The 15,881-nt window shown below is 62.3% G+C and overlaps 1 protein-coding gene across 2 annotated transcripts; it reads right to left on the bottom strand.

The window, feature by feature from the left end:
• Window positions 1-1,903: 1,903 nt before the first annotated feature.
• Window positions 1,904-9,250, bottom strand: PMVK (phosphomevalonate kinase). Of its 2 annotated transcripts, XM_032845141.1 has the most exons (5): window positions 9,062-9,250; window positions 7,758-7,821; window positions 5,191-5,343; window positions 2,957-3,086; window positions 1,914-2,208 (listed from the first exon to the last, which is right to left on the bottom strand). In XM_032845141.1, exons 1-5 carry the CDS (start codon window positions 9,154-9,156, stop codon window positions 1,988-1,990), a joined length of 663 nt encoding a protein of 220 aa, XP_032701032.1. In that variant the 5' UTR covers window positions 9,157-9,250; the 3' UTR covers window positions 1,914-1,987. The 2 variants fall into 2 exon arrangements, with proteins under 2 accessions (XP_032701033.1, XP_032701032.1); XM_032845142.1 differs by lacking the exon at window positions 9,062-9,250 and having other exon boundaries at window positions 1,904-2,208; window positions 5,191-5,224; window positions 7,758-7,810.
• Window positions 9,251-15,881: the final 6,631 nt, after the last annotated feature.

Below are 15,881 nucleotides of genomic sequence, written 5' to 3' on the forward strand. Positions count from 1 at the left end.
GAAGCCCCACGCCGAGGACACAGCCGCACCCCACATTCACGGAGGCGAAGACGCGGAAACGGCAAACTCTCCACGGCCAGAAGAGCAGATGAAGAAAACATGCCGCCCGCACGCACGACAGCCATGTGCGGTGATGGGGTCACCACCGAGCCTCCCTCCATGCCGACGATCTCACAACACACATGCGCATCCCATCGCCGACACGGTGTCCCGTGGGCCCGTCACCACGCCAGGAGGAAGCATGAGGAGCAAGCCCTCTCCAAGCTCACACCCCACTGAGCCCCGAGTCTTGGGTGCGCGCAGGGACGGCCGCCTTCCCGGGGGTGGGGCCAGCATCCCTGACCCTGAAGGACACGCGCCAGGGAAGGCGGACAGACGCAGGCTTCTGGGACACATGCTGACCCCGTGCAGGCTCTGCCGTCCGGGGCCCTCAGGCTGCTCCCGGCTCCGTGGGGGTGAGAACACCCCAGCCTGTATGGCAGACGGTGACCCTGACGACACGGGCCATTCCGTTCCACGACTACCAGGGCTGTGGCTGCTGCGCCCACGGCTCCAAGCTCCAAGTCCAGGCGGCACCTTCTGAGCCGTCCTCTCCTTCTTCACAAATTCTTAAAGTGCTTGAGGGGTGCCTGGGGGTCTCCACGGGTCACACGTCTGCCTTCAGCTCAGGTCATGATCCCGGCGTCCTGGGGTCGAGCACCGTGTCGAGCTCCTGGCTCAGCAAGGGGTCTGCGTAGCTTCTCCCTATCCTTCTGCCCCTCCCTCATCTCTCTTTAAAGTAAAATAAATAAAGTTTCTCTTCAAAATAACAAAATAGGGGCACCTGGGGGGCCCAGTCGGTGAAGTGACTGCCTTCGGCTGGGGCTGCGATCCCGGGTCAAGCCCCGCGTCCGGCTCCTGGGTCAGCAGGGAGCCTGCTTCTCCCCCTCCTTCCGGCTTCTATTCTCTCACTATCTCTGTTGCTGTCTCTCTCAAATAAATGAAATCTTTAAAAATAAGTAACATGGGGCACCTGGGTGGCTCAGTGGGTTAAAGCCTCTGCCTTCAGCTCAGATCATGATCCCAGGATCCTGGGATCGAGTCCCGCATCAGCCTCCATGCTCAATGGGGAAACTGCGTCCCCCTCTCCCTCTGCCTGCCTCTCCCCCTGCTTGTACTCTCTCCCCACACCCCAAATAAATGAATTAAAAAAAAAAACAAAACCTTGGGTGCCTCGGTGGCTCAATGGGTTAAGCCTCTGCTTTCAGTGCAGGTCATGGTCCCGGGGTCCTGGGATCGAGCCCCACATCGGGCTCTCTGCTCAGCAGGGAGCCTCTTCCCTCTCTCTCTGCCTGCCTCTCTGCCTGCTTGTGATCTCTGTCTGTCAAATAAATAAATAAAATCTTTAAATAAATAAATAACATAAATAACAAAATAAATAACATAAAATATAAAATAAAGTAAAATAAAACAGGTCACGTCCAAAGCCCACCATGGGCACGCAGAGGCTCGATCCGGTGACGTGACCAGCCCAGGGCCACACCACGGTTCCAGGGAGTTCGTGGATCTCCAACACTGCCGTGGCTCTATGGTACCGCAGACCCGCTGGGCACTTGCTGGTGGCGTAGCACCTGGAGCCTCTCGTGGGGCCGTCCCTGAAGACGAGACCGTCAGACCCCAAACCTGCCTCCCTCGCAAGCAGGCCCACCTCCCACGTGGCCCAGGCCGGGCTCAGCAGGACACGGCCACCCAGATGGGAGCCAGAGCGGGGCCCACAGTGCCCTGGCTGTCGGGCCCCCACGCGGCTGTGCTGGCGTCCGGGGAGTGAGAGCCGTGGGCGGCGGAGTGCGCTCCAGGACGGTTTATTAGGCTTGGGAGCCCTGGGTTGAGGGCATCCCGACAGGGCAGCCGGGCTAGCACCAGGGGCCCCTCTTTGCCCTTTGGTCTCCTCCTAAAGAGGCGGGGCGGTCCTGTGCCTGAGGCGAGGTCCCCGCGGTGTCCTGGCTTGTCAGGCATTGGCCGGGCCCTCAGCCAGCGTCGGAGACCACACGTCCGGGAGAGGCGCAGCGTCCGCCGCTCCCGGGACCTGGCACGGACGCCGGGACTGGACAAACGCCACCAGGTTCTCCAGCTGCTCCTCCAGGCGCCGCTCGTCCCCGTGGTTCTCAAGGACCCAGTCGAAGGCCCCAAAGTCGTCCAGGCCACACTCTGACTCGGCATCGTCAACCCCTGCGCAGGGGGCGTGGTGAGGTCAGGCCCCGTCCACGCAGGCGGCCCCTGGGCATGTAGGCCTGCTGGCCCCAGATGGAGCTGCCCCTCCTGGCCTCCCTTGTGCCACCAGAGAGCCTCCTGCACCCACCCCCAGCTGGCTGAGCGCCCCCAGAGTGTCCACTGACTTTGTCCTTTGTGGCCACTGTCCACGGAGTGTGGATGGATCTTCTGAAACCACAGAACCCAGCGGGATGGGCGGCTTTCAGCTTACGGGAAGCCTCTGATCCCATCCTCTGGGGAGGGTCTGCCGGGCAGGTTTACGAACCGCAGAATGAGATCGTGCATGCGGAACGCCAGCACAGGCCTGCCTGCAGCAGACACCCAGGGGACAGCAGCCTCACAGAGCAGCGCCCGCTGGGGCCTGGGACCTCGGGCACAAAGAAGCCTCAGGGCAGGACCCAGGCTCGCCCGCCCCACACAGACATGCTGCTCATCAAACACCCGGGAAGCAGAGGTAAAGGACCCAGCAGCGGGTCCCACTGGCCTAGAGGGGCCGGCCCAGGTAAGGGCACCAGGCCAAGGTCATGGGCAAACCGTCGGCCCCAAGGACACCCTCCCCCACCCCACTCCAGTCTCTAACTGGGGGCAGTCTTGAGCTCCAGGCCCCAGATCCCCTCTTACCCTCCCTGGCTCAGCCCCCACAGCCTGCCAGGAAGAGCGCAGACTGAGAGCATGGGGGCTGGGATGAAGGCCGTGCGTGGCTCACCTGGGGTGAACTCCCAGCCACGCTGCTGTCGGCTCTGCTCCGAGGCCACCACGCGCACCGTCTGTGTCATAGCCCCATAGGCCTCCCGGAACCACTGGATGTCTGACAGCCTCCGTGTGTCACTCACCAGCTGCAGGAAAGAGCACAGGCAGGTGACCAGCGGACAGAGGGCAGAGGGACAGAGCCCCCGGAGGTGGTGGGAAGACCCAGCCCACCCCCCGACACAAGCCAGCACAGAGAGCTAGGAGGGGCTAGCAAAGCCAGACAGGTATCACCCGTGACCCCGCAGTCACCCGCTGTCCCCCACTTGCAGGTCACCCTCCCAGTCGCCATGGACCCGCCACATCCTGGGGCCGCTGCTGAGCTGAAGCAGAGGCTCAGGCTTGGAGGTCAGATCAGCAGGTCCAACACTTGTGTTTTGCAGATGAACAGACTGAGGCCAGAAACGGAGATGCTCCCAACACTTTCTAACACCGAAGACAGATCACTGCCTAAACCCCTCAAAGGCCTCCCATTGCTCTAAGAAAATCTGAAGTCTACGGCCAGCTTATAGGGCCCTACACGACCTGGAAACCACCGTGTTCCTGCAAACCCCACCCACCGGACCCCTCTGGTCTGTCCCCAGACACACCACCCACGTGCTCTCGGGGACACACGTGGCCCCTGCTGCCCGGCCAAGCGCGGGCCAGGCTCCCTTGCCGACAGACATCTCTGTCCCAGTGTTCCTCCTGCGGGACGCTTTCTACCACCCTGATTCCCTTCCCCCCCCTTCCCTGGCCACGCTGGGGACATCCCGCCAAGCAGCAGGGCCCTGAAACCATCACCATCTGTTAGGTTGCTCGTGGCCGGCAGCTGCCCTCCCAGGAGTCCACTCCACGACGGAAGGCCTTGGGGACGCTCCCAGCAGCAGCACGTGCTCCACGGACCAGCCAAGCAGCAAATGGAGAGACCAGCGGCTGGTGCTGATGCTGACATATTCGCTCCCCAGGAGCCACGTGCGTGTCATAGCGACACTGGTGTGCAGGCACTCAGCCGGTGCAGGGAAGGCACGGACATGGTGCTCACGGCCTCAGAGCCCAGACGTCAACCCGGCAGCTTCCAGCCCAGCCGTGCCATGGGTGCCCCTCAGTGACACCAAGCTCCAATCCTGTCCCCACACCTTCCCCGGCTCAGAAAACTCTTGTCTGTCCGGCTGCTCGGAGCCAAACCCTTGCAGGGCCTCCCGCCTCACACCACGGTCTGCAGCCCGTGCAGAGCCCGCCTCGTCCCCGCATCTGAGCCCCAGACCCTCTACCCGTCCAGAAAGACCCGCACCCTGGCCTCCACTTCCTCGCCTGACCCCCATGCCTCTCCCCCGTTCAGGTGCCTTCCAGGAGCCCAGACCCCGCTCTTCCAAAGCACCGGCTTGACTCAGCCTCACCTCCTGCCACTTGCCCCCCACTCGCGAACCCCTACTTGGCTCAGGCCCTCGCCTCCTACGGGCCCTGCTCAAGTGCCGTGGGGCCCGGGGAAGCCTCTTCACAGCCCTGGCCTGCTTTACCTTGCTGCTGAGTATCGACGCCCACCTGACGCCTTCTGTCTTCCTAACGCCCTCCAGCCTGTGCGATAACGGAAATTCCCTCAGAGCAGGGACTTCGGTGTATGTTCGCAGTGACGAACCCTCCACATTGCCAGGAGCCAGGCTGGTACACAGCATACTGGCTGCCAGAATGAGGAGGTCGGAAAGGGGTTTGGTACTATGGGAGCACTGGACGGCAAGCATCAGTCGAGGCCCGGGTATCAGGGAAGGCTTCCTGGTGGAGGCGGCGTGCAAGCCAGGCTGGGGTGAACACGGTGAGGAGGGAAAGAAGGGGCGTCTCCAGCAGGCAGAACACCCACAAAGGCCCTGACTCCAGAAGGAGGCTGACTTGTGGGACAGAGAGAAGCCGGCACAGCCGCAGCGTAAGGAGCAGGGCAGCTAATCAGCAGCAGGACCGGACGGCTCAGGGCCTGGAAGTCTGTCACGGATGTCAGTGTGGTTCAACAGACAAAGGTTCTTGGCAGAGCAGTGACCGGTCTTGGATTGTTCCCAAACTGCTGTTCTGGCTGCTGGGTGGGGAAGGGACCGTAGGGGACGAGGACAGAAGCCGGGGCCAGGGCCGGAGCTCACACTGTCGGTGAGATTCAGCAGGAGGGGAAGGCAGTGAAGATGCGGACAGAGAAGGCGAGTGGCCAAAGGCCGAGGAGCCACTCACCCAGATGGGCTGAGAGACGCCCTCCACGACCTTCCTGCAGAAGAAGCCTGGGTCTGCCTGGCGCTTCTCCTCTCCCCAGCGGATCATGTCCCTCCGGTAGGCCTCCTTGTAGGCGCTGGCGTCCAGGAGTCTCTGGAAGTCCAGGCCATGCTCCTGCCCAGAGCGCACAATGTCCACACCACCGGCCTCCACCTCCCCGGTCTCTCCTGAAACAGGGGAAGGGCCATCCCCGCCCTCCCCCTTCCACCCCGCGGGAGCAGTGCAAGGACCAGGAGGCTGCCACCAAGACCCAGGTCTGCAGGGACAGGGAGCTGGAAACAGAAATCCCCAAGGGCAGCAGATGGAAGACAAGCCTGGGCGATCCGGAAGTCATTCCAGTTTATCTTTAAAACGTGTGATGTGGGGGCGCCCGGGTGGCTCCGTGGGTTGGGGCCTCTGCCTTCGGCTCAGGTCATGATCCCAGAGTCCTGGGATCAAGTCCCACATCAGGCTCTCTGCTCTGCGGGGAGCCTGCTTCCTCCTCTCTCTCTGCCTGCCTCTCTGCCTACTTGTGATCTCTGTCAAATAAATAAAATCTTTAAAAAATAAATAAATAAATAAATAAATAAATAAATAAAAATAAAACGTGTGATGTGGCTTTTCTCTCTTGCAACAGCTTTACTTCCCCAAGTATTTCTGGCTTAAACTAGTCCTGAAATGAGTCTGCATCCCCTGGGCACCGGCTTGGCCTCCAACAAAGAAACCTGAAAACAGCGCATGCCCAGCATCCCCACCCCTCGCCCCAGGCTTTGTCTCCCTCTTCTCCCCCACCCGCAAGGTCCAGGCTCCTCCATCTGGCTCCAAGGACTCCTGGGGGCAAGAGGGGCGGCTCGGAGCATCCGCTCAGGCCATCCTTGCTTGCCTTCCCTTTCCTCAGGACACAGAGGACAGGAGGGGTCCTCCCAGGGGCGCCAGGGCGGGAAGGGGTCTGAAACTCGACACTCGGGGCAGCTTCCGGATCCTCTAACTCGGGGCAGCTGGACCTTCCCAGACTCAGTTTCTTCGTCTGCAAACTGAAGGGCTGCAACCTTCCTGTGCCCCGCTCCACAGTGAGGCCGGCCGCCACCCCACGTAGGGAAACTAGGTCCCCACGTCCTCTAGAGCGAGGGGAGGAGCGGCCACCAGGAGCATTATGTTCTGTTTTCAGTTACAGTCCCCGCTGTGACTGAACAAAACAACACATTAACACTCGTTCCAGATGGTTATGGAAAGTAGGCTCCACACCCAACGCGGGGCTTGAACCCCCAACCCTGAGATCGTCACAGGCTCCACCCACTGCGCCAGACAGACGCCACGGATTTTTTTTTTTTTTTTAATGGGAGTGGGAGATGTAGGGGTGGCTGACCAGTCAGTTACCTATTGAGGTTTTTAAAATGTAAACTCCTGGGACGCCTGGGTGGCTCAGTTGGTGAAGTGCCTGCCTTCGTCTCGGGTCACAATCTCAGGGTCCTGAGATCGAGCCCCGCGTCGGGCTCTCTGCTCAGCGGGGAGCCTGCTTCCCCCCTTCTGTCTGCCTGTCTCTATGCCTACTTGTGATGTCTCTCTGTCAAATAAATGAATAAAATCTTTAAAAAAAATAATAATAAATAAAAATTAAAATTAAAAAATAAACCCCCTGCACCCGTTCTCCTCAGGTAGCCCCCCAAGGCTGCCATCCTACAAATGGGTCTGTTTAGTTGGAGGGAGAAGATCAAATGGAACAGCATACGGACAGGGCGACTGATGCATGGAAGGAGGAAGACAAATTCGTTTTGTGTCACCCCAGAAGGCCAGACTCAGGCCAACTGAACAAGGGGCTGGGAGCACAGGTCCCTGGACAGATGCACCCAGAAGCCAGGGGCAGAAATGTAAGCAACAAGGGCCCCTCCCAGTCTGGGAAGCTGGTCTCACCTTCAGGGCTTCCAGCCTGAACACCAAGGCTTTAAGAGGTCCCGTGTGTTTTTTTACAATCCTTTTTTTTTTTTCTTTTTAATCGACATGGTTCAAAATTCAAAAGATACATATTTGTTTACAGTGAAAGATCTCTCTCCCACCACTGCTCCCCTCCCTGGAGGCAGCCGATGACATAGCCTCCTACGTACCCCACCCTGGCTTCTCACACCCCAAGCACCCCAGAAATACTTGTTATGTGGCTGAAAATATAAGCAAATATATTTACGACTTTTCTCCATTTTTATACAAATGTAGTGTTCTCTGTGCACAGTCCTACATCTTGCTTTTCACTTAATGAGGTATCTTGACACCCCAGATGATTCGATGTCTTGGGGAAGAATCCCAGGCCCTCACAATAACCCAGCCTCAGATTGGGCAGCTCGCTTCTCCAGCCTCTCCTGAACAGGCTTTCCTGAACATACTCTGGGGAGGTGGCCAGAAGCTTAAGGAGCAAATGTCCCCAGCGGTCATGCCACAGGAAAGCAAGAGCTGTCCACCCCCTGCCGCCAGCGGTCATGGGGACCGTGCTCAGGATGAGAGCCAGCACATAAGCAGGCTCCTCCCGACCCACCCGACGCCACAGAGCCCCCACCTACCTGAGCGTACTGTTCCTTGAGTGGACACGAGAGTCGGAGGACAGCACAGACATCCTCGCCAAGTCTGCAGGACGGGCAGAACCAAACCCAGTTAACCTAGTTTCCAGGACCCTAACAAGTCCAGGGCATTGAGGTCCCCTTTCCTTTTTCCTTCTTTCTTTCTGTTTTTTTCAGTAGGCCCTACCGGGCTTGAACTCATGACCCCGAGAGCAAGAGTCTGAGTCACATGCGCTACTGACTGAGCCAGCCAGGCAGCCCTCTGAAGTCACATTTCTGCTCTGTATCTCTGTGACTGTCACATCTCCTCCCTGACCGTAACTCTTCACCTATATGGTGGGGACAGCACTTTCTGTTGTGTCCTGCGGGATTATTGGGAAACGGGCAAGTCAACAGTCCTGAAACTAACAAGTAGGACAAACACGACCAGAATTCCACTGGCCATGTTCCCTGGATGAGGTTACTGCCCGGCCCCTGGCCTAGTTCTCACACAGCCAGGGTCTCTCGGTCTCCACCGCCGTGGTCACCGTAGCATGAATCACTCATTCACTCCCCTGTTCAGTTACTCCATCGGTCATTTGTGGGGCGCTGGATCTGGACCCCGGGAACACATCGCTCCTGCCCCGTCCTGGAGCGGCTCACAGACTCTTCCACACTGACCAGGGAGACCAGCGCTCTGATCTCCACCATTCAGGTGCGGAGCCTGAGGGTGGGAACTCATGGCCCCAAAGCAACACGGCAGGGAGTAACAGCCACCATCCTGCTCCAGTCTCTCCCAGGCGCCAAGGACTGTTCTAAGCTCTTCGCAGGCATGACTCCTGGAAGCCTTATGAGCAGCCTATGACGATCTCCACTGGCAGATGAGGAGACTGGGACGCCAGTGGCTAAGACTCTGCAAGATCCCAAACAAGGAGGTGGAAAGTCAGGCTGCAAACTCCGGGGGTGCACCTGCACAGGCCCTGCTTCTGACGCCGACCTGACTCGTGCGTGCGGGGGCGGGGGGGGAGGGCAAGGAGAAATGCAGCTAAGGGAAAGGGGTTTGGGTCCCTGGTGTGAGCCCAGGGCGACCTCTGCCCAGGCCCCCCACGACCTCGTCCAGCAACTCCCACGCCCCCGGCCCGTCCCGGCATTACTGCTCCGATCACAGCACCTCGCTGAGACAGAACACAGGCCGGGAGCTAGAGCAGAGGGGAGGCACTCCCGGCAGCCGCCGCTGAAGCTGTCACCGGCTCCCGGACGCCCGCCGACGCCTCCCTGAGCCCAGCCCTCGCGCCATCGGGCGCCCCTCCGCCCCGCCCCGCGGACACCTGCTCCTCAGCGCCTCGGCCACGAAATCCTTCCCGGACTTCCTCTTCCCGCTGACCAGCAGCACCAGGCACGGGACTCCTCGCTGCGGAGCCATGCGGCCTCCTTCCCCCGCCGTCCAGGCTCCCGCCCGCGCCGGGACCCCGGGACAGCGCCCGCGCAGCCGCAGAGAGGGCCGCCGTGGACACGCCCCTACCGCCGCACGCCGACGGAGGGCGTGGCTCCGCCCGAAGGACGGTCCCCCGCGGAGCTCCCTCGGAACGGCCCAGCCCCGCCCGGAGCCTGACGTCACCCGGACACAACCATTCTCTTCTAGGGGGTGAAGCCCTGAAATGCCCCGAGCTGAGCCTCACCATTGCGCCACGCAGCCCTGGAAACCCGGAGAGAAAGAACAGCCGAGATCAGGCCGAGCAGGTCTGCGGGTCTCCCTCCTCGGTTGCGCACCGAGGCGCACGGACTAAAAGCGACCTCGTCAGTGCCCCGCGGTGAACGTGGGTCCTCCCGGAGGGGCGGGAGGGGGCGGTTCGGGGGGCGTGTCTGTGACGTCAGGCGGGGCCCGGGAAGCTCGCGGGTTTGCGGACGTGGGAGCAGGCGCTGCGGTTCCCGCAGGCGCATTAGCGCGCGGGCGGCTTGCGGGCGCTGGCCGGGTGGGACGGACCTGGCGCGTTGGCGGTGGTGGGGTGCGCTGAAGGGGGTGGGAGTCAGCCCGGCCCAGACGACCTCGTGCTACCCGGAGTCGGGCCGAGACCCTGGAGGTGCGGGGGTCCGCCCGCTCCCGGGAAGCCCGCGGCGGGAGCGGCCGTCCCAGAGCAGCGAGCGCCGTCGCCCTGAGCTGGGACCCGCCGGCCTGCTAGTCTGCGCTTGTCCGCTGCTGCGAGCCGCGAAGGCCAAGGCCGTCGGGGAGAGAAGGGAGCGTGGGCGGGGAGCCCCGGGCTCGCGGCGTCCTGGGCGCAGAAGCCCAGGGGGGCCTGGGCGCGGCCGGACGCGGAGAGAACGGGCCCCTGGAAGGTGCCGTGTTTGGTCCGGTTCGAAGCAAGCGTGCGGTCCCCGCGCTCGTTCGTGGCTCGGCGCTGCACACCGTGGGGCTCCCTGCCAGCTCGGACCCGCTCGGGCCTTGGGCGAGATCGCGGGCTGCGGGGCTGCGGCATCTTCGCCGCGCAGTGGGGCAGGCGCTCCTTGTCCCGTCGTTCCGGTTTCAGCGAGGATTCGGCCTCCCAGCGCGCCCTCTGCAAGCGCGTGTTCGGGGCCCACGGAAGGCGCAGAGCCCTCCTCCACCGCTAGAAGGACTCGGGACTCCCCCTGGGTCCTTCTTCCACCTGACCCGGATCCTCTCCCATCCCCGCTGCGCGGAGCTCCCAGCATTTCCCAGCGGACGATCCCATCGGAAATACCCTCACCGCTTCTAAGAGTCGCCTCAGTGTCCACCCCCCCTCAGATGGAGGGTTTATCCGCCCCCAGCCCTCCTACCTCAGCACAGACTTCGTTTCCGAGGCCTCCCTCCTTTCCATGTCCACTTCCCTAGCCACCTGGAAAACTCCAGCTCCTGCAAGGCTTGTAACCACCCGGCTGGGTGGCCTTTTTCCTGATCAGTGCGGGCCGGCAATCCCGGCACTTCTTCCCGCACTGCAGCTTGGCCCTCGGCTCCGAGGCCTCATTACCTGCAGGGTGACCCTTGACCTCAGATGACCAGAGGGTTCTTCCTCCTCCTCGCCTCAGACACTGCTCCCCTGGAACACCCTGGGCCTTGTCCCCTGAAGCCGGTCAGCCTGCTGAGTCCCCCACGGAGCCGCCCTGCTCTCCAGGGCCGCTTGCTCACCTACTCCCCAAAGCGGTGCTTTCCTCGCAGAGACACCAACAGCCCTTGAAATTAGGGCCTCGCCACACGGGCTCGTCCTTCCCGCCACCACCAAGAGAACGCACATACGATAGCGTGCGTGAAAAACGTTTGCAAGCTGTGCGGTTCTGCACAAACATGAGGCCCTCCTCCTGGTCTGCAAGCTGGGTGCTGCGGAGGGTGAGGCGGGGAAGAGGGGAGGACCAGGATTGTCAGGCAGACGCAGCATGAGCCAGGAAGGCACAGCCTGAGTTCTGGGTGGACGCCAGCCCACGCAGCCTCCTGCGGGTTCCGGAAGACGAGGCTTGAAGAGGCCAGTGCCCGCCTCCGATGATAACACAATTACGCCTGGGAGTCACCCCTCACTAAGAAGGCAGACCATTTTTTTTTAAGATTGTATTTATTTATTTGACACCGAGAAAGAGGGAGGGAGAGAGCGCAGGCAGAGACTGAGGGAGACCCGTGGGGCTCCATCCCAGGACCATGGGATCACAACCTGAGCCAAAGGCAGATGCTTCAGCGACTGAGCCGCCCCGGCGCCCCTAAACAACACATTTTTAAATAAAGATTCACGATTGAGAAAATCATTTTTGTTCTTCTGTTAGGTGATTATGCACTGATGTCAGCTTTGGAGGTGGGGAACTGACCCCACGGCCACCGAAAGAGTCCTTTATTGATTTCATTTCATGGTCTTCTAGTGACAGAAGCTGGCTCTTATTTTATTTAGGGGGCGGACCGACGGGCCTCGTCGGGAGCCATGAGCAGAGGAGCTGGGTCTGCGTGGCGCGGGCACCCCGGAGCTACTTCCCCCGCTCTTCCCCAGCACCCCACTCTTGCTTCCCAAACACAGCGGTGACACCAGCCTGGGGGCCCCCGGACCTGCTGCGCCCACAATCATGCACTCGCGGGGGAACGAGGGGGGCATCCTGTTGCTGGGAAGCCCTCATGCCAAGGTTTCTGCCCCCTGCCCCACCCCCACCCTCCTGCCATGGGCTGCCTCAGTGACAGCCCGAGGCCACCTTCCAGAGGCAAGCATGCAAGTCTGCGTGGCCCATGGGTGCGGGGCCTTCCAAATGGGGCTGCTGCTTTCCTCTCCATGCACCTGGCTTCAGTTCCCGCCTGCCCTGTGCCAACCTGACGACTGTCCCTCTGACGGTGGTCAGGGTCTCAGCACCGACCTTGGAGGCCGCTCCCCTTGGGCTCTGTAAGGTTAAGCTCCTGACTTCTCCAGCGGGGCCCTGCCTTGGAGGGAATGGGGAGAGGGGGCACCCACGTGTCTGGAGTCGTGGGTGACGAGCCGATAAGCCGGCGCTCTCCCTCATCCCGTGGAGTCCAGCCCCGCTGCTTTCTCCTCTCCCCCGCACTGCAACACCAGCACCTCCTTTCCCAGCGCTGCAGGGGTGCAGGGGAACGTGGTCACCCAGCTGTTCCAAGGCTGGAAAGCTAGAGTCCTTGACCCACCCCCCACAGGTCCCCCAGCCTGGGCCCACCCAAGGCTCATCCAGTCCGTCGCATGCTCCAAGTCAGGCCCGTGTCACCTTGCTCCTGGGCTGTTGGCGGACACTTCCTAAGTACCCCAGTTTCTCAGCTGGTCCCTTCCGTCCTGGCTGCCCGCACGCAGGCCCGAGTACACCTTCCCTCACACAGGTGTCCTGCCCCAGTGCCCTCAGTAGCACCCTCCCCCTTCCCCCCCAACAGAGCTCCTCCGGCAGCCTTGCAGTGGGCCTGTAGGAGAATCCTGACCCGTCCCCTTAGCCATCTGGCCACAGGGCTTTCCCCCTCCCTCGGGCCTGACCGCGGTCTGGTCGGAGGCCCCCTCCCCCCGTCGCAAATCCTGTAATCCTTCCCAGTTCCTCTTGTTAGCTAGGCCAAGTCCGGCGGGCCTGGGTCTGCACAGTGGCACAGAGCTGGAAGCAAGAGCTCCTCCCCCCAGCCAGCTCCCGCCCTATGTTTTGGGAACCAGCCCTTTCTCCTCTCAGAGCCCCCAGCTCCCCCCTTAGAGCTTGGCTAAACCAAGAAAACTACTCTTTGTGATGGCTACAGTTTTCTGCTTGTCCGTCGTCATGACTGATTTCCCCCTCGGGACAAGCTCTGGGGCGTTGCTCACAGTCTCCGCTTTACTGATGGGAAAGCTAGGCCCAAAAGCAGGGAGGGGCACCTCACCACCTCACCGGAGGCCCACAGGTGAGCGGGGGCGGGGGGGGGGGGGGGGGGGGTGACTCAGTGTTCTGACCTCAGAGCCTGCTCTGGCCCAAGGTCTAGTTAGGAGAGACCTGGGCGGTCTGGGCCTCCACGTGGCCCGGAGTAAAGAACCAGGGAATGGGGCAGGGCCTACCGCGGCAGCCAGGGCTTACCAGAGAGATGGGCCATGACCTTCCACGAGGCTGGGGGCAGAGAGCTCAGACAGCTGTGCAGGAGAGCAGATGAACAGGGCTTCTGTGGCTCAGACAGCTCAGGTCAGCTGGGAGGGAGGGCCCTGTGCTGTTTGGGTTGAGGGCCGAGTGGCCCAACCGCCACCCTGCAGCGTTCCTACCTGACCCGCAAAGAAGGTGACGTGTGAAAGGACCAGGAACACTTGTGGTCCAGAACAAGCCTGATGGGGGGACATCCCTGCATCGAGGTGACCCTGGGAGGTTCCCAAGGTGACAGCCAGCCAGGCCGGGGTTGGGCCCATGGGGGCGGAGGGGGGGTGGCTGGGAGAGGTTCTCAGGGGAAACACATGGCTTTGACCTTCAAGGAGCTCATGGGGGTTGTACAGGCCCAAAGTCCACTCACCACCACAGTCTCACCATGCAACCCCCCATCCCCTAGGATGGGTGGGAGTGGGAGGCAGAAGGGAGAGACTGGGGCCTGGGGACCTGGGGTGGCAGGGAGAGACAGGGAGATCCCAAGGGTGGTAAGGGCCGGCGGGGGCACTGGCAAGGGAAGGCCAGGCTGAGGGCCCCAGGGAAGGGGCAGAGGAGGAGCCCAGGAAGGAGTGAGGCTGGACAGTGAGGAACAGGGAGGGGAGGAAGGGCAGACCGGGGGACAGAGGGGACGTGGGGATGGGCCAAAGGAAGTAGAATGTTTCTACTGAGAGCAGAAGGCCCAAGAGAGACACCCCTGACTCAAGTAATTCCCCCAAGTTGCCCCCTGGCCCTGGAGCAGAGCTCTGAGCTGGAGGGGGTGGTTCTCCGAGAAAAGGCAGAAAAGCCAAGCACTTAAACGGGAGGGTCCAGGCCAGAGTCTGGGAGGCCAAGCAGGGCTGGGCAGCAGAGTCCAGTGGGCCTGCCCCCAGGGCACCCCACCCCCGCCCTCGGGACAGATTAGCGGTGTGTGTGAATGAGTGTGGAAGTGTGTGTGTGCGTGCACACATGCGTGTGTGTGTTGGGTGGGGAGTGCTGCCACCCAGCTCTACCCTCCCTTGTCCCATCTCCACTTGCTGGCCTGGGTCCGGGGTTCCCTCGTTCCCAGTGCTGCCACGGGTGCACGGGGCTGACAGGGGCCTGCTGACCTACGACGGGCGCTGTGAGCATCACCTACGCAGGTCAGCCCGGGGGCGGGGTAACCAGCGGCCAGCGGCTCTGCTGTCCTGGGCTCCCCGGCAGACCACTTGGGTTCATGGCTCTCCTTGTCGCCCTGACTGGACAGTCCCTGAGATGGCCAGCTCAGCACAGCCACTCCCTGAGGAGCGGGTAAGAAGGGGGGGCTTGGGGGCTCTTCCCAGCCTCCCGGAGTTTGGCATGCAGATGAAGGAACCCGGCCCAGGAGAAGAACCTGAGGAGACCAGGCTGTGCCCCCCTCCCCGGGATGAGGAAAGCGGCCTCCCTTCTGGCCGGAATCCCAGCCCCGGAAACCCCAGCTGACCGGCACGCTGCGAGCCTGCGGAAACTGAGCGCCTGCGGAAGACCGGGGACTCAGGCTAACACAGACCCCCTCGTGGGGGCCCCAATCCAGGCCCTGGGGCCAGCCTAGCCAGCATCTTCCCAACCCCCCTCCAGAAGACCCGTTTCCTGAAGACCCGGGCCCCGGTCACTGACCCCCTGCTGAGGCGGGGGGGGGGGGACTTCCTCGGGTCTAACGAATCCCTCCTGCCCCAGAAGGCGGCTCCACCGACGCGCGGCTTTAGCACCGCCCCAGACCCCACAGACCTCACAACGCGGACCTCCCCGCCAGCGGCCCCGCCCCCCAAGCTCCTGCCGTCCACCCCAGCGCCCGCCTGGACCTGCAGGCGCTCTCCCCTGCCCGAGGCCATACCGCGTCATTCTGCCCCTACACGCACACGCGGGGCATGTCCAGGGCGATCAGGGAGCCCCGCCAGGATGGACGAGCCTAGCGGGGTCTGCGCCCAACCCGGAGCCGGCGCGCCACCTAGCGGCCACCCCGCGCCCCCGCGCCCCCTCCTCCGAGCCCCCGAGACGGACCGCTTCGGAGCACCAGACACTCAGCAGGCATCGTGCTTCCGCCGCTTTATTTAGTCTCTCCGCGGCCGTCCAGTCCCGTTTTGAGCATCGGAAACCCAAGGCTCCCAGGAATGAACCGGCCCAAGATCACACAGCCGCAGGCTCACACCCCGAAACCCATGCTCATTTTCTCCATCTCCCAGGGGCCCCAAAGGCTGCGAGCAGAAATGGGGAGTCCCAGCCCCCGCCCCGGGGTGGCTGGGAGGGTGGTGTGGGGGGCAAGGCGGGTGCGGGGGCCCCTGTGCTTGGACACCACCCCAACCCGCAGCTCCAACGGCATTTTACTGGGGTCGAGCCTACAGTGCACACGGGAGGTGCGGCCATGTGAGCGGCACAGGTAAAAAGGGGAGTTCACGCCCCTCCCCCGGGGTGGCTGCTTCAAGTCTAATGACACTCCAGGGAAAGCCCTAGTGCTGGGCCCCCATCCCAGGGGCTGGGGTCCGTGCATGGAGCCAAGGGGCCCGCTGTGGGGGGCACACGCATGAGGGTGAAAGCTGTGGCTGCAGAATGAGCATTCCGTCGCCCTCCCCCCCCCCCCCCCCCCCC

Source organism: Lontra canadensis, unplaced genomic scaffold, assembly GCF_010015895.1.
Source record: "Lontra canadensis isolate GAN:19392208 unplaced genomic scaffold, GSC_riverotter_1.0 scaffold160, whole genome shotgun sequence".
Lineage (NCBI taxonomy): Eukaryota > Metazoa > Chordata > Mammalia > Carnivora > Mustelidae > Lontra > Lontra canadensis.